This window comes from Pteropus medius, unplaced genomic scaffold (assembly GCF_902729225.1).
Source record: "Pteropus medius unplaced genomic scaffold, Ma_sr-lr_union100, whole genome shotgun sequence".
NCBI classification, from domain to species: domain Eukaryota; kingdom Metazoa; phylum Chordata; class Mammalia; order Chiroptera; family Pteropodidae; genus Pteropus; species Pteropus medius.
The window spans coordinates 16,625,539-16,652,503 of NW_024342467.1; the positions used below are offsets into that span (position 1 = coordinate 16,625,539).

At 56.6% G+C, this 26,965-nt stretch overlaps 1 protein-coding gene across 1 annotated transcript; it reads right to left on the minus strand.

Annotated features, from left to right (window-relative positions):
- On the minus strand, positions 1-26,965 carry CRHR2 (corticotropin releasing hormone receptor 2). Its single transcript, XM_039861907.1, has 12 exons — positions 26,697-26,965; positions 26,411-26,536; positions 13,151-13,236; positions 12,107-12,213; positions 11,898-12,015; positions 10,038-10,191; positions 9,508-9,568; positions 8,308-8,380; positions 3,147-3,232; positions 2,831-2,966; positions 2,370-2,411; positions 1-996 (listed from the first exon to the last, which is right to left on the minus strand). The coding sequence occupies exons 1-12, from the start codon at positions 26,797-26,799 to the stop codon at positions 856-858; spliced, it is 1,233 nt and encodes a 410-aa protein (XP_039717841.1). The 5' UTR covers positions 26,800-26,965; the 3' UTR covers positions 1-855.

Here is a 26,965-nt window from a genome sequence, read left to right on the forward strand (position 1 = left end):
GAGGGAGCCCCCATCTGGGCCCACGGCGCGTCTCTGGATGCCTGGCCGACCTGACTCGAAGGGGTTCCGCAGAGGCACGGTTTCTGTCAGAGGGCAGAGACGTCGTCTCTAAAGGGGAGGCCGAAGCCCAGGCTCAGGCGGAGGCTGGGGCATCAGCTCCAGTCACTAAAGACGGGCTTAGAGATCTGCTGTTTCTCCCGGCTCGTCCGCCGTGCTTCTTCTCCTGTTTCATCCTGGACTACGTGTCCGGTTTGCCTGAGAGAGTATCGCTGCCCAGACCATGTCCTCCGCCCCACCTGCCCTTCCCCAAGCCCCGAATCTACTCACTAGGCTGGGAGGTCTCCCAGAAAGGAGCTCAGTGGCTGCAGAGGACGCGGCTGAGCGTGGGGGCAGCGGGCAGGGAGCAGGGCTAACCGCCCCGCTGCTGCGGGCATGAAGGCCTGCATCGGGAGAGCGGCAGAGGAGCCTGGGTCTGCCACGAGCTAGCTGCGGGGCTCGGGCAGGTCCTTCCTGGCCCTGGGCTTCAGTGTTCCCATCTGTGGAGGGGGCCACAGCGAAGATCTCACGTGACAGGCTGCCGTGGACGAATGCCTGAAGACGTGTGCCCTGCTCTCCTCGGGGGTTCCTGTGACTTCTCCGTGCTGCTCCCTCTCGCTCCGGGACGTGGGCCCAGCTGGCCCCGGTTCCTCGCAGCCCCGTGCACTGCTGTACAGCCTCTCTCCTGCCAGGCTGGAGAGCTGGTCTCTGCTCTCTCTTCTGTCCCCACCAGGGCCCGCACGGCAAGGAGAGCCGGGCAGGAGGCTGGGGAAGCTGTCCCAAAGGTGGAGTGATGGGCGAGGCGAGGTGACCGGGGGGTCACACAGCGGCCGTCTGCTTGATGCTGTGGAAGCTGATCCGTGTGGGCGACGTGGGGATGGACATGGCTCGGGCCACAGGGACTCGGAGGGAGTGATGGTCCTGCCAACGGTGCCACCTCTTCTTCATGGCTGAGCGCACCTGGCGGGGAGGGGAGGCAGAGACCCAGCTGAGCCCTAACGGGCTGATCTTGGGGTCCCACACAGTGCTCTTCCCTGCTCCTTGTCCCTCGCAGGGCCATTAAGGGAGGCTGGGGTGGCCCTCCTGATTGCCACCTTACACTCCAAAAGCGGGGTCCTTCCCCTGGCGCTGTTGGCCCTTGGAGCTCCCCGCTGCCCTCTGAGGCTCTCCGGAGCCCTCCCTCCCCAGCCCCTCCCTGAGCACCCGCTGCACCCTTCCTGACTTGTTCTGCCACCTTGATGACAGGACCAGATGGCCACACCTTCCACTGTCCCAGCACCTGCTAACGTGTGCTCCACTCACACCCCACGCTTGGCGGCCATCCTTCTCCCTCCTGAAAGGCCCCCTCACCTGCCCCGCAGCCCTGACCTCTCCGCCTCCTGATGGACCAGCCTCACCTTAGCACACGCTGCCAAGATAGAAAACTAACAGTTCTGTTCATGTCCAAGCCTGAGGGTCGCGGTGCCATCTTATTCCCATTTGTACTGCAACTGAAGAATTTTTCTGCAAAATGGATCGTGTCCCCAACATGCTAGGCCAGCACGAGGTTGACGAGAACAGTTGCTGCACGAGCATTTATTGCTTGTTTGCTCTAATGGCTCCTTCTCTTCCTGCCCTCCAGCCTGGGGCCCCAGGCTCCACCGCTGGACTTTCCCACCTGGGGACTGCTGCTTTAGGTGACAGGCGCCCAGGACCGCAGGGCCCCCCAGCATCACCCCGTGTGGCCTGAGGACCACACGGACAGTCCTCGTGAGTCTGGAAGCTCTCGGGCCCCAGGCACTGTGTCTGCTCTTTGCCCCAAAACCCACTGCGGGGCCCGTCTGAGCATCTCTCCCAAGTCGGCCACTGGGACTCCGGACTGTGTGAGCTAACCTGGCTTCCCCATTGCCTGACGCCCCGGAGCCGGCCCGGAGCCGGCCCAGAGGTGCGTGGTCTGCTCTGCGGAGCAGGGAATGTGCCGGTGGCTTCTCTGTTCCCTGGGTGCGTAAAAGGCTTGGATGCACGCCTCGCACCTGATGCGCTCCCGGAAGCTCCCTCCTGTCATGACGTCCATTCTGGCTCCTGTCTCCTGTGAGACCCTGAAACCTGGGCTCCCCGGCTGCCTCGGTGGGGTTGGGGCGTATCGTTCCCAGCCTGCATAGTTGACCTAAACTGGTTGGAGTCCCTCAGCAGGGATTCCTGCCCCCCCAAGGCTGAGTGGTTTCTCTGGCCTCCCCCACTCCTTCTCCAGGGCAGAGCTGAGCAGAGCAGGGACCCCAAGGTGCTCCCACAAGGTGGAGCAGATTGGAGAGTGAGGACCCCAGAGCCCAGGCTGCCCCGGGCCAGGCTCGTACCTCTCCATTTAAGAAGCAGTAGAAGACAGACACAAAGAAGCCCTGTAAAGGAAGGAGGGACCCGTCAGTGGTCTGTGGGGGGGCTGCTCTGCCTGGAGGGGTGGAGTAGGGACAGGATGTCGGGGGAGGGCACACTCTGACCCTCAGAGCTGAGTGGGCCCCACCCCTCATGGTGCAGGTGTGCTGGGGTCCACTCTGCGTGACAGGCCGCCACGAATCCTCAGAACAGGGGCTAGGCTAGCAGCAGATGCCAGCGAGGGTGCCCCAGACCCAGTCTGGGGTGGGCGCACCTGGGCTCTGGGGTAGGGGTGACAGGGTGTGTGCTCGCACTTCTATTTGCGTGTGTACGCAAGTGAATCACGTGTGCACCTGTCCCGCGTGACTGTCTTTGTGAGGGCACAGGCACCTGAGCATGCAGGTCAGGACGCTCACCGCGGCCCTGATCAGGCCATGCGCCTCACCTGGAATGACTGCAGGAAGGAGTTGAAATAGATGAACACGATCTGTGACAGGTCGTCCTCCCCGGGGTTGACGAAGAAGAGCATGTAGGTGATGCCCAGGAGGGGCAGGAGGACGAGGGTGGCCTTCACCGCCTTCCTGGGGGAGAGAGGGCGATGCTGCAGCCGGGGCCTCGCTCAGGGGCGTCTCTTCTGGGAGCCTAAGTGAGCTCCCTGGGGAGGAGGAAGAGGGCCCTGCCCAGAAGCAGGGAGATGACCCGTCTCCCTGTGTGTGGGGGGGGGAGGGGCAGGGGGCGGGGTCAAGGTGCCCATCACTTACCTGTACTGAATCGTCTCTGATGTGGTGGATGCTCGTAATTTTGTCATCAGGATCCTGACGATGTTGAACAGAAATACAAAATTGATCTGGAGAGAGGGAGGCAGACAGGGAGAAAGGAAAGCTCCTGAGGTGGAACGAGGTGGGAGGCAGCCAAATCCCCCTGGGACCCGCTGAAAGCCTATGTCCCGCGCACACGCCCGTCCCCTCCGTCCCCTCCGTTCCCTCAGCACCTGCCTTCGATCCCTCTCTCACCATGACAGGCGCCCCATTTGCTCAGTTCCCGGCCACCTGAGGGCTCTAGGGCCTGCTTCTCCACCCAGACCCGAAGGAAGAAAGCAGCCTCAGAGGTAGTTAACAAGGGCACAGAGGCAGGAGTCCTCAGATGGTCCCCAGCCCCGCGCTGCTCAGGGACACGGCAGGAACTGGGCTCAGGGCTCTGCCCAGCCGCGTCCCCACTCTGCTGCAGCGTCCCCATTTCTCAGTTAGGGTCTCCCCGAGGCCCTGGTGGAGCAGATCCAGCCGGAGGGAGTGATTAATAACCTGGTCTCTGAAGTGATTAATCTCTCATCATCTGTCCCCCGTGCCAGCAAAACTCCAGAACCTTTGCAGACACCCCCAAGGCAATGAAGATGAATGGGCTGCTGGGCTGACTCCGAGGCTCCTGGAAGGGCCTCATTTATCTTTATTCTGAGTCTCTCTCAGCATCAGAGCCCACCGCACCCAGCCTCTCTGAGACCTGCCCGCTGGGGCGCTGTGTGGTCTCCGGGCTGCAGGCCTCCTGCTGACCCGTGTCGGCTTGTCTGTGTGGCTGTGCTGCCCTCAGCCGCTCCTGGGGGGCCTGTGGGTCCATTCGCTGTGCCTGTGTGAGTGTCTTTGCCACAGGGAGTGTGTTCATGTGTGAGTGTGTATCTGGGGACATGGGCATGCTCATGTCCCTCTCGTTTGTCTGAGAAAGTGCCCATGAGTCAGAGGGAGTTACATATTAGCCCAGAGGTGTCTGCTGGCTCACGTGTGAGCACAAGTGTGAGTACATGTGTGCACGTGCACACACACACACAAACACACACACACCCCCTTCCTGAGACTCTATCACTCCTTAAACTCTCCTAAGTTCCAGATCCCAGGCTGGGAGCAGGAGACACAGGCAGACATCTCAGGACAGATGGCCCTGTGGGCCTGTGTGACCCCTGAGCTTGAGGATGCGCTGAGGGCCTGGGGCTCTGACTCGTCAGCCACAGCCTGCAGCTCACGGCCCGGGGCACCCAGGGTCTGGGAAGCCTTCGGCCAGGGCTGCCCATGGCCTGCTGCGCCCTGCTTCCTCTTAAGGTTCAGCTAATTTCTAGCTTCTGGGTTTCTGGTATATTCCCTTCCACCACGAGGTCACCTTAACACATAGGTCAGTCCTGATTTTCTCATACAAGTGAGACAAAATATCTGACCTTTTCTGATTCTTTCCGACTCCTCTGGAAGTAGAAGCTGTTGGAATTGAGATATATTCTCATTTCTGTCACATTTCCCTGCATTAAATCTTACCCATTATCTATCAACCTACTGATCAGTTCATTCAATTATCCACCCACTCTTGTCCATCTACTCGCCTACCCATCCACCTGTCCACACATCCATCCACCCACCTGTCTGTCCGTCCGTCCGTCCATCCATCCATCCATCCATCCATCCATCCATCCATCCAATCTGCGATATTTGACACCTACCTATCACCACTTATTTAATGGCATGAGACAGGCCCAATTCCACCATTCATCCAGTCGGCCATGGATACAGCGCCCGCTACGGGGCTGTTCCATGTACGAGCAAGGAAGATCCCACAGCAGGCTGTTAGTGACGCTGTCTCACTGCCACCCCACCCCCACCCACAGGTACCTCCTTCCTCCTCCAGGGAGGCTGTGACCACCCAGCCCAGCTCTCCATCCTCAAACTCCACCTTTCCCCCAGCTAAACCCCAGCTCTTCAGTCAGCACTGGCTACTGCACCCTAATTTCGTCCGGCCCTGTTTCTGGCTTGACTCATTCATTCATTCATTCATTCACTCACTCACTGCCATGTGCTGGGCTCTGAGCTGGACACCAGCAACGAGATGCAGACTTGGCTTGTGGCTTGGAGTGGGGAGCACATTACATCTTTCCCAAGGGGCCAGAAAGCTCTGGAGAAACGGCATGTATCTGGGAACTGCAGGAAAGTGGGGAAGGGTATTCCAGGCAGAGAGGAGGCAAGGGCAGAAAGCCCTGGGGTGGAGGAGATGGGCCTGACAGTGGTCAGTGTGCTTGAGGGGAGGCGGAAGGAGTCAGGAGGGAGGTAGAGCCAGCTGGGAGCCCAAAGAGCAAGGCTCCTTCCTGCTGCCACAGCCCCGCAGGGCCCTCCCAGACTGGGGAGTCCTTAGGGCAGCGTGCGAGAGGGGAACGCTGGGGGAAGGGGGAGAGGGCGTGCCGGGTGGGGCCGGGGCCCCTGGACAGGCTTTCTGAGGAGTCCAGCCTTGCGTCGCCCTGCCCTGTCTCTTCCTGGAGCATCTATGCTGGGGGACTGGTTCTCACTGGACGCTCTGGTTTTTCACTCTTGGTGGCATTTTCTAGGCAGGTGAAGTCTCAAAGGCCGAAGTCCTAGTGTGTGCAGGGCCCCGGCGAGGCCACCGAGAAAGCCCACATCCCTGCCCGCAGGGCCCTCTGGACACCGTGGTCCTCCAACTAGAGCGTGTATATCAAAGGCACCAAATGCAGATCCCGGGCCCACTCCAGAAATGCCCAGTGGCAGGTGGGGGCCCCGGAACCAGCATTTGGAACAAGAGCAGCTGGGCTGTTACTGGGAGGAGCACTGAGCAAGGAGACACCATCTGTGGAAAGAAGAGCCAAGGGTCTAGCCAGACGGACCAGATGTGCTGCACACTGCAGGCCGCCAGCCTGGGGCCCCAGGCCCCTGTGTCCACCTGCAGCTGCAACGGACAGTTCCCAGCCTGGGGCTTTTCTGGTGTCAGGGGAGCTGACCTCTGGTGTGAGGGGCTCAGCCTGAAAACAGGAGGGCCTGGAAATGTGGGGATGTACTGTCCCCAGGGCCATCTCCGCTGACGCCGCAGGGCGCGGAGTGTGTGGATAAAGAGCCCGGCTTCCAGACCCGGGGGGGTGGGAGGGGCAGAGCTGAGCCCCTCATGGGCGGTTGTTCCCATGCGGCGCTCACCGCCACGTTCTTTGCTGGTTTCCTCCTTTCTTTGTCTTCCGCCCCCGGCCCGCACTGCGCTTCCCGAGATCACCTCCCAAATGAACGCCTGGCCCCAAGTCCTCATTGAATGGCGCTAATGCTCTAGTCGGCATTGGTGTGGCCTCGGGCAGGTGGCTTAATTAGCCTCCCTGAGCTGCTGCTTCCTCGCCTGCCCGACTGGGGTAACCACAGAGCCTGTAACAGGCTGAAACACTCATGCAGGGCACCGAGCCCGTGCCCGGCCCGGAGAGTGGCCCAGTTAATGCCGCGTGCCTTTCCCAGCACAACCACCATGAGAAGAACCTCCTGCAAACTCAACCGCTTCCCAGAACCCAGAAATAAGTGCTGTCTCTCAGCAGCAGAAATGCAGCTGGGAACCCCAGGGGAGGACAGTGGGGGCAGGGGGCGGGGTGCGGCAAGGCGCCAGGCACATATCAAACTGAGGGGACGGCAGGCGGGTGGTGGGTGGCCTGTCGCTGAGTCTTGGCTGAGCTAGCTATTAGCGGTGATGTTGGGCAGGCTGTTTCGTCTCTGTTTCTTCATCTGTGAAATGGGAAGCATGCTCCCTACTTCTGCCAGGCACTGGGGACGTGAGGATTGGAAGCAATGAGGACAGAGCTTCCGGAAGGGCTGAGTGTGGAACCTGCAAGACCTGTCAGTGCAGAAAGCTGGGTGTGGGCTGGGCCCAAAGGGAGAGACAAGCAAAGGTGAGGGGGGCACCAGGAAGGGCACACAGAGAGGAGGCTGGGGGTCGGGTCTGGACAGGGAGCCCCCACGCCTTTGTCCACTCATTTCCTCACCACTGTCCCATCCCCTTGCAATGGGGGCTTGCTCCCCACTATTGCTGGTTCCCAATCCAGGCCAGCCTTCCCTGGTCGGGCCCTAAGCTCATTCAAAGCCCTGTCCTCCAGCATGTCCTCCTCAACAGCTGGCCAGGAGGGGCTGGGTCTCGTGGGGTTTCCATTCCCACTGGGGGTGAATGAGTCATTGCAGCTGGGCCTCCAAGGACAAGCCCTCCCGGCCACTGACTGCTGACAGGGACTGGCTTCTGCCTCTGAAGAAAACAGAGCCCTGATGGTAGAATTTCAGGCAGTGGGTAAAAAGTCTTAGTCATCTCTGGTTCACATATATCAAGGACACTTCAAAGATAGGGGTCAAATGAATCCCAGAAGAATTCACAAAAAGGAGAGTAAGAAACGAAAAGAGATAAATAGTAACTGTCTGCAAGGGAAACCAAAGGAACCTCCATTAGGCACCTGCTGTGTACAAGAGGAGGCTGGCTCTCTCTGGGTTCCCACAGGAACGGGTAGCCCTTTAAGGAAGCTGGTACATACAGGAACTTGAAATTACCAAGCCTGAAATAAGTCTTACGTAAATGGCAGTTTCTTATGGGGCTTTTTTGAATGCTTCTCTCTCTTTTTTTTTTTTTTTTAATGTATGATGTATAATGGGCTCATTTTTGCAGAATGCAGCCTTTACTTAAACTCTACCTTAATTAAAGCTCGTTGTGGATTAAAGATGGGTGGCAATTATACCTTAGATGTGAATACATTTGGCAAAGGGCGGGGAGCTGGACTGGGAACAATTGCTCATTACGCTTCATTCTGGTCCCACTGCTCCGGGCTGGGGGTGGTGGGCTGGGCCCGGGAGGAGGCCACCGGGGGAGGAGGGCGATGTAGGTCTGGGCTGAACAGAAGCCTGCACACCCTTCTCTTGCCACCAGCTGCCCCCTCGCCTGGCTGTCTCAGCATCGTACCTGGCAAGGGGACATCAGATGCGGGAACGCACTAGAAATCGGGAAGGCGTGAGAGCCAGGAAGGGAAGAGCAAGGAAGCAGGTGCGTGTGCACAGCGTGTGCAGGGGCCTCTCCAGACCACGTCCTTCCCCCGAATCTCTGATGGGTGGGTCCTCGCCGTTGGCCCGGTGCCCAGCCCATCGCAGCCCCACCTACCAGCAGCACGAGGATGATGGGGCCTTGGTAGACGTAGTCCACGAGGTCTCCAGGCTCCTTCCCAAACCAGCACCTGCAAAGGTGGGTGGCTGTGAGTGGCCTGCTGGGCCGGAGCTGGGAGACCGCTGCAGACTTGGGTCCAGGGTCCTCCAGCTTGACCCATCCTGAGACCCGATCTCCAGGGCTGCAGCTTACCCAGAAGCCTGGGTAGATGGTCGGTCCCAGCCCCACTGACCACCCTGCTCACCCCTGGGCTGCCTTTGGCCCTGCGTGGAGGGTCTGGTCTCCCAGCCAGTCTGAGGCAGCATGGTCTCCTCCTCCTTCCCTTCACTCCCCCACCCCACTCGGACTGCTGGGCCCAGGGCTGGGTGTGCAGGAGGCTCGTGAATGAACGGAGAGCTGGGCTGCCCTGGGCTGGCCCCGCATCCAGCCACCCCGTGCCACCCGCTTCTGCACTGCTCGGCACCCACTGCTCCATGTGCCAGGCACTCAGCCACATGAAGCGGCTTCTCCTGCCCCGAGCCCCGCCTTTCTCCAAGCTGAGGAGCACGGTGGGTGGAGAAGCTTCGCGGTCGAGATTCGGGGGGAAGTGTGGGGCCAGGACCCAGTCTGGCTCTGCCAGCAACTCCCACTGGACCTCGCGGAGGGACCATGGACTTCAGGAAACTCTGTGTCCAGCGGTCATCCAGTGCACACCGCTGGAGACAGGAATGTCCCCTGCGGCCTCCCAGCACCAGGGGTTCTGGTCTCTGCTTGAACACCCCCTTTGACGGGAAGCTCACGATCATTCTGAATAATGAGAAAAGCTCCTTCTCTTATTCTTGGGCAGCTTTTATCATTACGAGCACTTCCTAATGTTCCTGCCCTCACCCCCAAATCCCATCTGCTCTCTCCAGCCTCGCCCACAGCCCTGGCCCAGGGGCCTGTGAAGGGCTCACTGACACAGCCTTGGATATGCTCTGGGTTAAAAGCCAGAAGCCCCGGGTACCTCCATGTACTCCGGCTCTGAGGGGGAGGCCTTCCCAAAGGCCAAAGGGGTCATGCATTTGGGGTTCAGAGGAACCAGAAATCCTAATTCAACAAACAAAGGTGACTTGACACCTGCCACATGAGTACTTCTGAGTGTGGGAATATTTTTAAAATTTAAGGACTACGGAAAGCCAATCTGTCCCAGAGCCGTAGATGGCGCATCCTACTCACTGTTCATTCTCATAGTAGAGTTTGCCAATGGCCCAGGCGATGATGATCGGGCAGGGGATGCCTGAAAGAAGGACAGGCACGGGCTGCAGTGGACAGACAGATGGACAGGGGGGCCTCTCATAGAACACAGGGTGAGGGGACCACAAGAGGCCTGGGATCATGTTTCCAACCACCCCACTGCAGACCACCCATGACCCCAAGGGCCCTGTCCCTGGACCCCTGCCCTCCCCCCTCCCCCACTCCCGGCCATCTGCTCCAAGTGGGTCAGAGAGAGGAAGGGACAGAGTGATCTTTCAGAGCCAGGGACAAAGGTCCTTGGGTCTGCCATTCCATGAGGAAGGCTATTTGTGGAAGATTCTTTTGGAGGGACTATTTGCTTCTTCCTCGCCAGCATGGAGGGGAGCGACTGCATCCTCTGACTGTTCTGGGGATGGCGGGTGGGGCTGTGGTCCTGTCCTTCCACAAGGAGGTGACCTTGTCAGTGGTCCCTCCTCCCCAGCTTGGCTCAGACGGTCCCCCGGGACTCTCACACCATCCGATGAAGAGGAAGAGCCACTTCCGCAGGCGCTCGGTGGAGTAGGTCATGACGATGGCCGTGTGCAGGTAGCAGCCCTCTACGAACATCCAGAAGAAGTTAGTCACCACGAAGTAGTTGAAGACGGCGGTGATGCAGCGGCACCAGACCTGCACGGGCGGGCGGTGGTCAGGGGCTGCCCGGGCCAGGGCCCCCGTGTGGGCCTGGGCGCCAGTGGAGGGCTGCCGATTTCAGTGGTTCAGACACATGGCATTAAATACCCTCAAATCTCATTCTGGGAAGGTTCGTCCTCTGTCATTTCTCTCTGTTTCAGACTGAGTTAAGGCACCGGTCTCCACCGGTACCAGTGTGTCTGTGACTTCCCCCCAACGCTTTCTCATTTTCCATTTTTAATCAAGAAGGAAGGAGTCTGGCTCCAAGTGTTCTGCCGGCAGAGGCTAGAATGGATAACGCTGTTGTGTTTTCACGGTCATACTTTTTTGAGGGTCACCTTTAATCCATAACAGTCAGACTGGTTTCCAATTAAGGATGGAACATGAAATTCCATGTAGTTTGAAAAAGCAAAGTGATTCAATGGAAAGAAAACCGTTGCATACGCAACAGAGCAGCGTTTGTGAAGGTAAGCGGCAGCCCGTGAGGCAGCCTCCAGCATCCGGGGTCAGCAGAGTGAATGTTGCTGCTGTCAGCCTCCCCGGGAGAGAGGGATTTGTCCCTGTCTCTCTGAGCAGGATACCCCCTCCCCAGTCACCTCGCAGAGGAGAGATGGGGGTCTGGGCCGAGGAAGACCTGTCCAGAGCAGCAGCGAGCCACGGCCAGGTCCTGGGTCCTCAGACCTTTTCTCTACGGACCCTGCCTGGCCTCTTTCCCCACGGGTGCATCCGCAGGACACACTCAGCGCTGAGGTGGGGACATGGGGACGTGAAGTCAGAGAAGCCCAGCGGTGGGGGGCTCTCTGCCCTCGTGGGCAGCTTGTCCCCTGGCTCACAGATAAGCCTCCTGCGTTGACCGCTGCCTCCATGGCTATCTCCCGTGGTGCTGGCCCTGACTTTGGCCCCATGTGGCTGTGCGTCTATTCTGTCCCGAGTAAGTCATGCTGAAATGGGAAGCTAAAGATCCCTCTCTCCAACCCTGCCTTTCCTTCAAGTTAAGTAAGTGACATCTTATCAGTACAAATCATTACGGGGCTGCAGGGTGCCCCAAACTGGATTGAACTTGGTTGGGGCTGAGGTAGCACTCATTGTGGAGTCAAGTTAAGGGTCGAACCAGGCTGGGTGGGCGTCTGCTCAGGTCCAGACATCCAAACGAAATGTACTGAGAAGTCTAATGCCGTGACAATGAACTCTGCGGTTGGCCCCACTCTAGCCTCTGGTGTTTTAAAGACGTGGGCATAGTGCAGTAGCAGTTGACACAAATCCAGGGTAGTTGACACAAATCCCAACACGTGGGATGGTGCCCTCAAGATCCTGCTGGCTCAGATGTGGAGGCATCACTGCAGGGCCACCTAACTCCTCTGAGCCTCAGTTCCCATGTCTGCATAATGGGCAAATAATCTCTACGGGGCTCTCGTTGGGATTTAGCGAGACAAAGCTCAACACAGGTTAATTCCAGCCTCCTCTTCTCTAAGGAGACCTTAGAAGGTCCTGAAGTCGCAAGATGGGGAATGGGACAGGAGATCTCAAAGTCTGGTGTCGGGTTTGTACTGCTCCCAAGACCCCGACCTGGCAGCTCCCCTCCTCCCTCCCGCTCTGGGGGCACAATGATTGGAGTGGTGGTGAGCTGAGGACTGGGCGAGAGAGGTGGGTGCCCCCAGAGCCCGGAGCCCCCCAGGCCCAGCCCCAAGACTCTGCCCAGTAACCTCATTGCTTTCGTGCACTTCGTGGTCGATGAGCTGTAGCAGGAACCACATGACATTTCTCAGGATAAACGTGGTGATGAGGTTCCAGTGAATCACATTCCGCAGACAGCGAATGCTCCTGTGGGAGGCCCAGGCCAGGGTTCAGCTGGGACTGGAAAGGGTGTGGGGGGAAGAGGGACAGGGAGCAACCAGATGTGGGGGAGACTCACCGAAGGGCCAGGAAAAGCAGGAAGGCGGCCACAAGGGCGACCACCGAAACGCAGTGGCCCAGGTAGTTGATGATGAGGGCGACGTGGTAGTGCAGGTCGTACTTCCTCTGCCAGACACACAGACAGACACACAAAGGGCAGAGCTGAGCCCTCGAGCCATGGCCGCCCTGTGCGTCCCGACCTTGGGGCAGAAGTGGCTCCACGTGTCATCAGCATTCAGCTCACTCCTGTTGGCTCCGGGTATAAATGGCTGCGGTCAGGCCTCCCGGCGCGCAGCTTTGGAGCAGATCTGGACAGAATGTATTCTGAGATATGCCAGAGGTGTGGGTAGATCTTATTTTCTTTTTAATTCTGGACTGAGAGTTGCCACATCTGTGTTCAGTCTCAGCTCAGACCCCAGTGGACTGAGCAACTGCAGGTGAGTTAATTCAAATCTCTGGACCTTGGTTTTAATACCTGCACAATGGGTCCAGCCTACCCTCCTGCTTCAGAAGCAGTGACCCATGGAGGCCTGGTGGGGGGCGCCTTGGGATCCGTCTGCCCCAGGTGCGGGAATGACAGGGCTGCATTGTCTGTGGGGAACTTAAGAACAATAACGAAACCAAATAAAAGCCAGTCTCCTTTATTATTATTACCACGTGCTGGCGGTTTCAAGCAGAGGCCATCATAAAGCACTCCTTCCTGCCAAGGCAGACCGTACCGCCACCCCACTTTGGCTGCCTCTGCTCAGCTGGGGAAACAGGCCCAGAAGAGGAAGGAATGCACACAGCCTGTGAGATGCCAGGGCACCGGTTACACAGTCACCCCCTTCTTGTGTCCAGTGTCACCTTGCTTGTGCTTTTCCACCAGCCCAAGCTCTCCTGAAGTTGAGGTTCCATGTCCCCCTTCTCTGCTCCACTACAGTGTCACTGGGCACAGGGCAGGCCATGCGGCAGGGGCAGGAGGTGCAAAATAGAGTGGTTGGGAGGCACAGGACGGGTGCTGCCACCTGAGGCTCTGCGCTTGGCCTGAGCCCCGATACCTGACAGGGACCGGGCTGCTCACCTTGTCATCCAGAATGGGCACGCACTGCGAGTAGTTGATCCGGGAGGCCCACGTGCCGTTCTCCAAGCACTCACGGTAGGCGCTTCCTACAAAAGATGGCAGCCACCAGGAGGCAGGTCGCTCCCCAACTCGAGATCACCCCGGCTCCCTGGCCCGCCCCCCTCGGGGTAAGGCCCATACTTCTCGGCTTCCCTAGGTCAGGAAGCACAACACGTATCTGAAAGTTCACGTGAAAGTCGCTTGTATGAAAACGGCACAAAAGCGTTATCACACACGGTAGCTGAAAGGCAAGAAAAAACCCATTTCCAAAACAATCTTTGACTAGTAAGTAGTTCATACGCTCACTTTAATTTTGTTCTAAGCTGAACCCCAATTGTAGGCTCTGGGTTGTAGGTAAAAATTCACTGCTGATTTCAGCATGCCCAATAATTTCCATCCTTATCTCAAACATTTTATGCTTGTGAGATCCACACTTTTCCTACCTGGCATCAGCACTTCCATTTTAATAATAGCTACCACTGACACAGCAGGTGTCTACCCCGTACTAGAACCTCTTCCAGCTGTGTTATATGCGCTGTCCATTCAATCCTCACGGCGACCCCAGGAAGTAGGTACTGACGTTACCCCATTTACACAGAGGGAACTGAGACACAAAGAAATTAGGCTACCTGCCAAGGACTCAAAGTTGAGAAGAAGGTTCAGGTTTTATGTTAATCCCTAGGCTACTGAGCACATAGAAATGAGGGACACTGTGCTGCTGACCTTGAACCACGGCTGCCTGGGCAACATCACCATGTGATGCCTCTAAATGTTTGAGAACCAGCCTCTGTACTTAGGTTGGAATGTGATGTGTGAAAAGACATTTCAGAGCCTCAATGTCTAATGTACAATAGTGCAGGTTTTATCAAAGGAGCATGTGCGAAGATCAAAGAATGCTCATCTTTACCTTTCTGTAAGTCTTAGCTTGACTGCCCATGTCTTGCTGCTAAGCCGCTCCGCTCCAGGAAGCCCACCCTCAACCTCTAACCGGGAGGAAACCCTCAAGCCTGAGAACTCCCACAGCCGTTTGGTGGCCTCTGCTCTGCATTGCATGATTAGTATGAATCTTACCTCCCCCACTTGGTAACAAATTCTAAGTGATCCGTTGTTGGGTGATTTCTGAGCAGAGTTCTGCTCTCTGGCTAATAGACAGTTGTTTGTAGATTTTTCTTTTGGCTTATGTTAGATATACAATATAATACTAATTAAAATAAATAGCACAGAGCAGAGTCATAGAGCTAGAGGGGGAACCTTAGATTGTTTTTGGAAGCAGTGAGTTCTGAAATAATTAAGTTACTTAAAAAACCCACTTCCGCTGAGCTGACAGTGAGTTAAAAGCAATGGAATTATTAAGGAGCACGTGCTGAAGCGCAGAAACATTGGGGAGATTCTATTAGTGTAATTGTTTTTTAATTTGGTGCTCTGAGCTCGTAGATTTTTCAAATTCAGGATTGTTACTGGACTTTTCCTGCCTCTGGGGCCTGTCAGTCCGAGGCTGCTTCTGGCAGGGCTCTGGCCCCAATGTGAGTTAACCAGGCCAATACTGGTCTGATACCGATTCCGGCCCCAACGTGAGGACACTGGCTCCTCGCCCCTGACCATGAATTCCCCATTTGGGTTTTCTCCTTCCTCGGGGTTGAGTGTTAAGAGAATCCGACGGACGGGGTCGGTGACATTGCTGCACTAAAAAACAGATGTGGGATGAAGCTAAAAGGACCCACGTAATGGTATCTTGGGAGGGTGGCTCTTTCTGAAAAAAGAACAATCTTTTCCTGACAGGGGTTTAGAGTCTCTCTCAACAGGCCCATGTGAGGTGAGACAGACCCTGATCATGGCTGTGGTTCAAAGGGTAGAAATATTTATCTTCTGGGGATGTTCATAAATGTGATCCAGTTTTTCTGAAGTTCAGTGCTAAACCCCTTCCTACAGGAAGGACTCCTTGATTGTTCCCTCTTATAGACTCCCCTCCCCCGCCTCTCTCCCCTCCCCTCCTCCCTTCTTCCCTTTCTCTTGCTTCCATGCCCCCCAATTCTGACAGCCTGAGCCCCACATTTCCAGCCCTTGCTCACGACCTGGCCTGAGTTGTTCAGGTGTGTGAGTCAGTCTCTCTGACCAGTATGGGGCTCCCTGAGGACAGGGCCTCAGAGTACTCATTTCCCAAGTATAATATCCTGTGGTGGTACTGGCCATGGGGTAGGCTTGTGGACAGGAGGGGGTCAAGAGATAGATGCTGCAAATTGAGACCTTGCCGGCTCCTTACTTCGGTGCCCCTATGGTACCCAGTTCCATGGATTCTGTCTCCTTTTTCTTCTTCCAGAATCCAAGCCCCCTCCTGCCCATCTCTCCACCCTCTCTTCAGTCATCTCACTCGCTTGCCCGGATTGGCAAACCGCCTGTATCTTGCCCTCCTGTCTTTTCTCTTGCTCCCTCGAACTCTCTCCATCCTTTACCCTGCCAGGTGGTCATGTTGATTTCTGCTTAAAAGCCATCAGCAAATTTTTATTGCTCCAAGGAATAAAGTCCAACTTTCTTGGTGTGATATTCAAGGCCCTGGACACTTGGGCATCAGCCTAACTTTCCTGACCCATCTCCACCAGTCTTCATGGCCGTTGACATTTGCACTAGCAGGCAGGGCGCACACCCAGCTCTCTGCTGAGCCACCCCTAGAAACACCCTCCTCACTTCCACCCGCTGCTCACTGGTGAACTCCTATCTATTTTTTTAACCTCAGCTCAAATGCCACCTCCTCCTGGAGGCTTCCTCAATACCCAAGATATTAAGGATCTATTCTTTTTTTCTAAACACTTCCTCTATGTCTTCCTATCCTTGGGAAATAGGCCTTCACATTCTATTGCCCTTGAACCACAGCACACATCCATTTCATATCACAATCCAGTACACACACACACACTCACACACACACACACACAACATACATCCCTCACATTACTGAATCCACTTTCACAAAGCAAAATTTATCTTGACCACAGTTATAATATTTTTCTTCCTATTCTATTCTAATGAATTCTATTTATTTTACATACAAATGCTGGTCATGACCACTAAATTGACTTCAGAATCCACTATTGTGCTACTATCTGTAGTTTGAAAAACAAAAATCTCTTTTAGAGCATTTGCCATAATTCACTATGGACTTCACCTCCTATTCTTTACTATCAAGTTGAACTCCCTGGGGACAGATATGTAGGCAGAGACCATGTTGGAGTCATCAGATCCCCCCCCGCCCCCACAGGAGTGAGCCATCAAGTACATGTGGGCTGCATTGAACTGACTCAAGTCTGCCAAAACCTTGGAAAGCAAGGTCTGCGATGTGGGATGTGGTGGTGGGCGGGGGCGTCCCTCTGAGGGTGCAGCCATGCCTGGGAATGAGGTTCTGGCTACAGACACCGGGGACTGGAAGGCAGATGTTACCAGCTCTTCAGGAGAGCTGGCTAATGAGGACACGGAGCCCTCAGGCACAGCCTTGGACAGGAGAGAGTAAGACAGGAAGAGTCTCCCCTGCGAACCACAGGAAGATGGGTATAAAAAGTCTGAGGACAGGTGGCCAGGCCAGCATCAAGGGTATGGATGCAGTGAGGTGGGTGCCTGTTACCACAGCAACACAGGTAGCCTTGCCAAAGATCAATGCTGATGGTGTGCAGTGTGGCCTGCAAGGGACATTACGGTCTTGATGATGTAGGCAGAGTCTTCTCTTCCAGGGTTCTGTGTCCTGCAAAGCCTGGGCTTTATCCCCAGCCATGACTCTGCCCCCAGAGTGGCTCTGGCCTGTTGAAAGCCCCCATTACAATGGTCTCTCCCCCTTTCACATGCTGACGCTTTGATAAGAGTTCCTGGTTCAGGCAGTTACCTGAGGGTCCAGAAGCCTGGCTGGGACAAGATTGGAGCTTCTTTTTTAGCTGTAACTTTGTTTCTGGCTGGCTAAGTGACCTTGGCTAAATCTTTTCCTTCTTGGCCTGTTTCACCTCTCAGAAAAATCAATATAAACTGGTTCTTAAAAATGGTACTGCCATGTCAGGTGGGTCAAGAATCTGTCATGTGCGCCTTCTCAATTTGCTAAATGCCATTGGCAACCTCGAGCCGTGGTGACAACCCCAAATATCCTTACACCGCTTTCAAATGTTCCCTAGGTTGGCACTTCTACTTCTGATATGCTAACTGGCGAGGCATGGGAGACAGCCATTGGAGACGGGGACCACAAGGGACCATTTTGGTGGTAGTTATGTGGGACAGAGTGGAAGAGACAGGTTGGGCAGAGGTAGTGAATGGGACTCTGGTGGAGGGGCCACAATATGGTCATTGAATATCTAGAAAGTGACAAGAAGTGAGAGTGGGAAGTTGCTGGCGAGTGCCGGTAGAATGGTGGTAAAGGCCAGAAGCAAGCATTTTCTGAAGGAATGAGGTCACTGTGTGGGAACAGGAACTTTCAGCACCATGGATAGCAGAACGAGGCCCCTCCCCACTCCCCGCTATCTACGTAGGTGCCCCACCTTGGAGAGCTCCTAAGCCCCAGTCCTCTCGCCCTGCGTTCAGCCCACTGGCCTGGGCCCAGCCCAAGAAGGTCGCACTAATTCATGACCCCCTTCAAGGCCCAGCATCAGCCTTAGATCCTCCAGGTGCTTTCACTGCTCCAGCCCCTGAGGGTTCTACCGCTGACCTCCCCTACTTCACGCTAGGTCAGGATCGTTCTCTCACTGACCCCTGTCAGGATTGTTCTCTCACTGACCCCTGTAAAGGGGTCACGCTTTCCCAGCTGGCCTAAGGGGGCAAAGCCCCTCTGGTCCTTTCTGAAGGGCTACACAGAGCTGAGTACACAGGGGCTTGGGAGGCACCGAGGTGATGCTGTTGTCTAGGTGACTGGGGAACTCTGAATGAGGAGGAGAACCTCAGAGTGAGCCAAGAGGACAGCTGCCCCCTGGGGTGCCCAGGTCCCACCAAGCCGCACAGCAAATGCAAACGGGCACACATGCGGGAGACGTCTAGCATCTCACACACATGCCACAGGTAGGCTGAGTCCCACCGCCAGAACCGCTGACACTGTAAGTCCAACCCCACCTGGGAGAGGGTGTCTGTCTGAAGTAGCAAGCCTGTGGTCAGCATCCTCCAGGTTCCAGGCAAGGAAGCCTCGACTGTCCCCAGAAAAGAGCACTGGAAAAGAAACTGAGTCGGCAGGCATCGCCTTGGGAATTGAACAGCTCAGGGAGGCAACTTCTCCCTCGCTTGGTCTGAAGGGGCCCAGAGAAGGAGAATGACATGGTTGTGGTCACTGGAAATGAAGAGGCAGAACCAGATCCCTCTCCCCTGGGACACACTTTCCCAGGGGAGACCCTGGGGTCAGTGTTTCTGAGAGAGGCTCCCCCTGCTACACCGTGTTCCAGGAGATGCTGTCAGCCGTGCCACTTCTGCAGTGTCTTAGCTGCTTAGTGTCTGGATCCCCAGAGCAGAAAACACCTGAGGGACCAGATACCACCCCCTCAGTCCCCGTACTGTCTTCCTCTGGAGCTGGATTGCTCCAGACCCAGCCATCTCCTTCCTGTTTGGCTTGAGGCCTTGCTGGCAAATCTCTGACCTTCACCTTGGGTCACCATTTTTACCTCTTTGGGAAAAAATCCTCACTACCTGGGCAATGATTCTGTGGGGAACGACAAATTGCTCTTCGCCCCCAGTTAAGAGGCCATTTGGAGAAGTGTGGCATAGTCACATGGCCGACAACATAGTTCCCTTGAGCTTCCCCAACAATGAGCATCTGCCCGAGTGAACACTCCAGCATTGCTTAGATGCTGCTGCAGCCAACTAAGGCCGGGCAGCTCTGGGGCCCAGCTGGGACACGCTTCCTGTCTTGATCCGATCACAGCACACTGGTGGGAGTGTGGCCCAGTTGGTGATGCTCACCCAAGCTCGGAACCAACCTGGCCTAGAAGGAGGGCTGGCTTGAGAGACTGGGAATCTGCTATCGTCAACCCAGTCATCAGGTCGGGAAGAGCCTCCCCAGGGCCATCAGCTTGTGAGATTGGGGGTGAGAGATCGCGAACCTCTATCCCATTCTTCAGTGTTCTGTGGACACTGCTCGTCAAGCTCCAAGTGTCCATTCCGAAAACCCACAGCACCAAAGGACTTTCCACTCATGATGCCCTTCCATCCTTGAGCTGGCATGGCAGGCATGAATGTCCATATTTACAGTAGACAGTGGGGAAACTGAGTCAGGGAGGCACAGAGTGGTTTAATAGAGGTCACACTGGGCCTATGAAAAGGGAAGGTGTGTGACTGGGATCCAGCTCATTGTGTGAGGTCACCGTCCTCCCTAGAAAAGGTACAAGTGGGAGGAGGTGCCTACCCCAGCTCCAGCCTCGACTGCACAGGGCTCCCTCCATGGCAACGCTCGATGGGCTTGTCGCCATGACACCAGCCTGCAGAGAGAGGTGGGGAGGAGAAGGCTAACAGACACCCCTGAGGCAGAGGCTGCTCTGGAATGGAGGAATGTCAGGGGAAGAAGGACATAAGAACTCATCAAGCTCAACCCCTAACCTAGTAAAGAGAAACTGATTGCCAAAGAGAAGGAAAGCCTGCTCATGGGTGAGACAAGCAGTCGGTGGCCTGGCCAGAATTAGAACTAGCTCTCAACCACAGTAATCTGGGGTAAAGGCATCTGGTTGGCAGAATCTTATGTCCTCTCTTTGACGTGGGGGCCTCTGAGGAGGTGGGGAATGGGGCTACCTCTCCCAGAGGCCTTTGGGTATCAGACCCTCTTTGTGTATGTGCTGAAAATCAAGCAGCACCCTTCCAGAGGATTCCAGTCCTGCACCATGGGGCGGTAGACAAGCAGCCAGGGCTCTAAAGCCAGCAGAATTGAGGCCCATGGCCTGGTCTGGCATCAAGGCCTCCATGATCTGGCCTCTGTTCTCTCTACCCACCTCTCTTCTCCACCTCTGCTCCCATTCTCTCTTCCCTGTGACATATCCCTGGCCCAATTTTTCAAGGCCCTGTTCAACGACACTTCTTCCTTCACAAAGTCTCCCCAACTTTCTCTCCTCTTCTTTGGGAATCGGCCTCCTCCAGGTGCTCCTACAGCCTGGGCTGTGCTGTCTCACTTAAAAGCAAATATCAAAAAGTTCTCTTAAGAGAAGTCTGTCTCTCTCTCTCTCTCTCTCTCTCCCCCTCCTCCTCCCTGCTTCCTCCCCATTCTCTCATTCTCTCTCTTTCTCTCCCTCTCCCCAGTATAACACACACACACACACACACACACACACACACACACACTCTCTCTCCTCTCTCTCTCTCTCTCTCTCTCTCTCTCTCTCCTGGAAGGTAGGCTCAGCTCTTCTGCATCTTTGAAGAGATTCTTTTGAGTCGAGAGAGGACAGCACCCCCGCCTACCCAATGAGAGGTGAGCCTGGGTGGGAAAAGGGCCGTTAAGTGTCTCGAGGATTCCTGGCAGGAAGGGAAGGTCAGGGGTGGCTGCACCTTTGGTCCTCCTTGAGATAAAGGGTCCTAAGGCAGGGGGCCGGCCAAGCCTCCACCTAATATTACAGCACTCAGCCCCCTGGGCTGCACGCCCGCAGAGGTCGAATATGCTAGAGCACTGGCCGAGAGCTCCTGGAGCCAGCAGAGGCCAACGCGGCTCTGTTTTCCTGTGGGGCCCTGGGCAACTGTCCTTCCCTTCCTGGGCATTTCCCACCCTGAAGCATCAGGGGAGGGGACTGGACCCAGCACGGAAGGCCCTGCAGCTGGGACACTCTGGGTGTCTGCGTGGTCAGAGGGGCACCCAGGTCTGCTTATCCTCCCTGCCTCTTTCTCTCAGCCAAACCCCCAGTGTCGGCCATGCATTCCCACTTGCCATCTCTCACAGCAGGGACACGGTTCTCACACCCACTGTCACTTCTGGCCCTTGAGACTCAGGGGTCTGGCTGTGTGGTCAGGTCTCACTGGGGCCTGCGAAAGCGGACCTGAGATTTTGGATTCACAGCTTCTACTTCCTCAACCCAGAGGGCAGGGTCTATCTCTCTGGGGCCCTCCCTGAGGCTCCATCCGTGCGCCAGCCTATCCTTGACAAAATGAGACAGCCCCTCTGCTTCAAGTCCCACTCCCGCCCTTTCCAGGAAGCCTTCCAGGAATGCTTCAGTGCCCACCAAGCTCCTCTTCCCAAATCCCTGACAGCTCATTTGTGCGAGTCTGATCTGTAAGCAGCCTGGGGCACCCTGAGGGCAGGACTTGGCCTTTCCTGTCACCCCCACCCCTTCAGAGCTGAAGAGGAGATTTTTGCACAAGTGGGCAGACCCAATGGCCAGACCCCTCTGGCTGGAGACCACTCAGCTTATGCCCTTGCACTTTAACACCACCTATGGGGTTCTGGGAAGGGGGACCCCTGTCCTCTCCACAGGGTTGGGTTAAGTAGGGGGTCCCTTCTTCTCCCATCCCGTACAATGCCTCAGCACAGATGGGACCAGCTGTGCCCAGCAGAACATGGCGGGGGTCTGAGATCAGGGAGGCAGAGGCCGGACTGGGCTTAGCGATTCCACAGGAGGAAGATGGACCTCGTCCAGGAAGAGGCAGCAGCCGAGAGGACCACGGGGACCGGCAAGAGGAGGTGCCAGAGTAGGGCAGATAGAAAGAGGGACGGGAAGACGGAGAGACAGGATTTGGGGAACAGGGAGGGAGGGAAGGAGGGAGAGATAGAGAGGAAGAGAGCTGGAGAGGGAAGATGGGAAGGAGGGGGAGAGCAGCATAGACAGAAAAAAGGGAGACACTGAGAAAGACAGACACGTAGAAACGGCGAGAAAATCTGCCCAGAGCCAGAGCCAGAGCCAGAGCCAGAGCCAGAGCCAGAGCCATACATGGAGAGAAATGGAAGCCGACACAGAGGCAGGGAGACAGAGAGACAGGGACGCACAGAGTCGGGCTCAGAGGCGTCGGAGCAGAATGGCGGGCGGGAGGAGGAAAAGGAAAGCCAGTCCCCCTTCTGGCCAGACCCCTGCTGGGCTAATCCACTTCCCATCTCCCTACAGACAGGGACCGAGGCCTGGGAAGGGGATGAGACTTGCCCTGGGTTGGGCTGTGTATGAACATTATGACAGTTTGGGTGGCCCAGGATTTGAACCTGCTTTCCATACAGGCTCGGGGAACCCTGGAGGGGAGGCGAAGGCCACCTTCTGCCATTAAGCTGAAATGCCAGGTCCTCGCCTTCCAGGCTGCCTTGTAGCTAGAACTGGAGTGTGTGGTCCAAGCTCCACACATTCCACTCACCCTATTACATGTATTTCCCTTGAGAGAATTGGTGAGTTGGGGGCCCACAAAATAGAGATGGGGAGAAAGCCTCCTAGGGACCACTGCGGGAAACTGGAGACCCCAGGATAGTGGTGGCATGGGCTGGTAGCATTGTCCATTCACGGAAAGGGGAGGTTCCCTCACTGGGCCAGCTCTGCCCTGAGTTCTTGGCTAGAGGCCCCCAGTCTGGTTCTCTAGCCCACCCAGTGATTCTACTAGCTCCCTGATATTTCTTCAGCAAATCCCTGTTTCACCCAGCAGAGTTGCTTTCTGAGAGGCAGCAGAGCCTGGCTTAGAATCCTTGTTCTGCTACCAGCTGCGTGACTTTGGGAAAGTCACTTAACTTCTCTGTGCCTTATTTTCCCCACGTGGATAATACGAAGATAATATTATGTCTCTATCGTTGGGTGAGTGTAAGGATTAATGAGTTAACACAGGTTAAATGATAGTATAGACACGTGGAACCTGGGCCATTGAAACAGCAGCAGAGATGGTAGGGAGGACCCTGGAGGGGACTTGGACACATGGACGCTTGACTTGGTTCTGCTACGGAGCAGCATATGTGACCATGGATAAGTCCCCTCCCTTCCTCTGGTCATTGCTGCATTTGGCAATAGTCCCTGGTTGAGAATAATCAAGGCTCTGACCTGGCCTCCCCAGCTTGCTAGATGGAACTGGTGGCTAACCACACATCTGAGAATTCTCGAATACTTTGTCTCCAGCCCTCAGTGCTCTCCTGGGTTTTTTCCCATCCAGCCAACTGAGTTCTAGACATCTCTACTCAGATGTCCCTCCGGCTCCTCAGAGTCAGCACATCCCCAACTGTGTCCAGCATGTTCCTGTATTCCTGGTGTCCTCCCTGATCCCCATCCCCACCCCACCCCAGTCTTGTCCATTTTATCCAACCCTCTTCTGACCCCCTGCAGGCTCCACTTCACCTGGGCGAGCTGAGGTAGCCTCCTGACCCTCCTCTTGCCTCCAGAGACTCTGTGCCCCACAGCTGAGCTCCTCTGCTCACGAGCCCCTGCCGGGACTCCCCGACTCCCACGCCCCAGTGAAGTCCCCTGCAGTGCCCGCGCCATCCGACCAGCATCCACCCACCTGTCTCATCTGTTTCTTTCTCCTGCAACCTGTGCTCCATACAACACTCACCAGTCCCGAGGCACAAAGCACGGTCCCATCTCCTCCCCTGTACCTATTATACTTTAACCTGCCAAACTCCCGTCTGTCCCTAGAAGTCCATCTCGGAGGGCTAAGCCTTCCTTGATCCTGTAGGGTGGAGGCAGGAGTCTTTTTCTGTACCTCTCAGCTCTGTTGACAAACTGTCTCTCATGGAGGAAGTACCGCCCGTAGTTAAAAGTGAGGGCTGTGGAGTCCCCTGCATGGGAGCTGACCATAACCTTGAAAAATTAGATCATGTCTCTGAGCCTCAGTTTTCCTCATCTGCAACATGGGGATCAAAGCAGTACATATCGCAGGGGCCTTAGGGAGGTAGGGATGAGTGGGATCATGTGTGCAGAGTTCTCTCCGTGGCAGCTGGCACATGGAAAATGACCCCCATGTGGAGCATTATGGAAGATTCTCTATACTCAGGTGAGTGGATGAAAGTCCGCGGGGACTAATGTCTAAGCTGTTATCCCACCTGGCCAATGACCACGCGGTGAAGAATGAAGCTTCAGGGGGAGGGGGATTAGCTGTAGCATCACAAAATTGGGCATGAAGGGGAGGCAAGACCCTTCTTCCTCTTTCCCCAGGCTTTCTCATAGGAGCTGTTTTCCTGCCTGTGTCTTTTCTAAAGAAAGGATCCCACTGAAAAGGCAAACATAACAGGAGGAAGCAGCGGCCAGGAGGCAGAGGAGGAAGAAACGCAATCACAGCATTTCCATTGCTATTAGCTGGCGCACTAGCTAATGGCAATGCTCTTGTCCCCTACGCTCCTCCCGGTCACCAGCAGTTACAGGGCGGGCAGCACTTTGGTCCAAATGAAGAAAACTGTTCATCAGAGACCAGGGACACTGCAGTCGCTAGCCTCAGTGGCTCCTTGGTCTTTTTTGGCTTCTCGTTTGATGTGATCAGAGTGGTCTGGTGCCTCCTTTGGGAAGTGTCCCCCGCTTCCCTTCTCCTCGTATCCCACGGCCTCTGCTTCTCCATCACGGCATACGTCACTCTGAATTCCTTTCTCTGAATTCCTTTCGTCTGTTGCAGTCGTGAGCGAGAGCTCAGTGCCAGTGCAGTGACTGGCCAGTAGGTGTTTAATAAATTGACTGAATAAATACTGTGCTCAGTGCTGCCATGAAGAAGAGACCCAGCCCTGCCCTCAGGGAGCTCCAGGCTGGTTGGGGAAAATAGGGAACAGCCCGGGCTGGGACAGGAACCAGAGCAGAGCTCCCTTAGGTCCGCAGGCTAGGGCTGAGATGCCTCATCACCTCGCTCAGTCCTTAGTCTCTGGCAGTCCGAATCAGGAACCCTGAGCTCCACTGCCCCACACCACACAGCTCACAGGATCCTAAAAGTAGTTTTGTAATCTCAGGATGGGGAAGGAGCATGGAAGCCGTTCCTTCTGCTTGCATACCTCCCAGCACCTTGCTTCCAAGCACGGAGGTGCGTTTTAATCACAGACAGGAAGCATGTCCTCAGATGATGCAGAAATCTTCCCAAGCGGCCTTACTACCTCTACCACGCCTTTCACTGGGAGCGCCTCTGCTGTTGGACTCTCGGGAGCCCAGCTGCTCCCTGGGCCCACCAGACCCGCCGCTGGTGCAGACAGCGGAGTGTCACTTAGCATCCGATGCAGGCTCCGCTGTCTTGCCTTCTAACATCTCTCTAGGTGGAGGCCTTAGGCTCTGCGTGAGCTTGGAGACAGGTGTGTGTGTGTGTGTGTGTGTGTGTGTGTGTGTGTGTGTGTGTGTGTGTGTAGGGGGCACGGGAGCAGGGGACTGAGGAGCTGTGCCACTGTTCAGACACAGATGTTCAGAGGGAGTTTGCTATCATGTTTCCAGGATGCTTTGGATACCCTCCCTCTCAGGAGACTCTCTGCTGGTGGGCTGGGGCTGGAGGCGAGAGCGGCCCTTCAGGGAGGGCCAGTGATTGCTGCCCTGCAGCCTCACAAGACACTCCCACCTGGCTCCCATCAGACCCTCCACAGGGCATTGACTCAGGCTCCCCCCACTCCCAGAGGCTGTACTGAAGAACCCCACCTGGAGGCTGGGTGGCTCCAGCTGCCATCTTCCCCAGAGTGTCTAGCCAGCCAGTGCTTTGCCGGGAGAAAGAAGGGCACCGTGGGAGGTGAGGGGTGGTCCTGATTCAGACTCTATGGATCATCCGGGCGCTGGAGTAATGCTGCCCAAGGCCCCCGGCTCGCAGCCCAGAGGGCCAGTCCAAAGACATCTTGAGAGGGAGAGGCGACACCCCACACTCTGGCCCAGAAGCATCTGCGCACTGCACGCTTCCCCAGCACAAGCGCTCACCCCATCTTTCCTGCCTCCTGCCCTCCTCCTTTCCGGTAGTCAAGAGCCTGATCATCGCAGTCGCCCCGGGGGTTGGGAACCTCGCATAAGCGTCCCCTGTCCCCTGGAGGCGGGGGAGGTGGAACTGGGTAAACAAAGAGAAGCCCTAACGAGGGAACTTCAGGCGCCCAGGGCACACAACGCAGAAGAGAAGCGTGCCCTCAAAAGGAGTGAGCATTTCCTACTCCCCTTCTGGGTCCTCACTGCACGGATCACGGGAGTCGTGGGCAAATCACTACCTCCCTGAGGTCTGATGCCGCAGTGGGTAGGGGCAGAGGGAGCGCCCCCCGACATGACAAGGGGTCCTCACGCGGGTCGGACGGTGGCGCGGCCCTCAGAACCCCTCCGACGCTGAGTCCGGGGCCCTCCCCACGCCCTAAATCGCCCTTCTAGGAGGCGGGCTCAAAGCCCGCGGCGGAGGGTCCCGGGCACTCACTGCTGCTGTTGTACTTGACGCCGTTGAAGTACTCGGGGCACGGCCTCTCCACCAGGGCTCCGGCCGCGCTCCGGGGCCAGCACGTCCCGATCTGGTCCAAGGTCACGTTGCAGTAGGAGTAGGGACCTGGCGACGGGAGAGAGAGGAGCGGGACTCAGAGGGCGTGCAGGGGGCGCGGGACGCCGCGGGGCGCCGGGCGCCGAGCGCTCGGAGCGGGGGGACCTGGGCGCACCCAGCGCCCGGGGAAGGAGCCGGAGCCGCCTGGGTCCGCGCGTCTCCTGCCTACCCTCGGGGTCCAGGGCCAGCGCCCAGCCGTCAGAGAGCAGCTCTTCGGCCAGCGCCAGGCTGCAGTTGGCCTCCAGCAGGCTGTGGAGCAGCGCCGCGTCCATCGCGCCCCGCGGCCACGCACCCAGAGGGAGAGTGAGCGCGCGCCCGGCGTGGCTGCGAGGGGCCAGGTGCGAGGGTGAGCGCCGGAAGAGCGCTAGGCCCTGGCCCTTGCCCGCCCAGCCCGACCTGCCGGGCAGCCTGCAGGTGCTGCGCCCAATCGCCCGCAGC

Coding starts and splice junctions, on each gene's coding strand:
- CRHR2 (XM_039861907.1), bottom strand. CDS start 26,799: ATGGACGCGGCGCTGCTCCACAGCCTGCTGGAGGCCAACTGCAGCCTG. Junction 12,016..12,106: donor CTGCTTTTCCTGGCCCTTCG/GTGAGTCTCCCC, acceptor GGCCTCCCACAG/GAGCATTCGCTGTCTGCGGA. Junction 2,967..3,146: donor TCAGAGACGATTCAGTACAG/GTAAGTGATGGG, acceptor TCTCTCCCCCAG/GAAGGCGGTGAAGGCCACCC.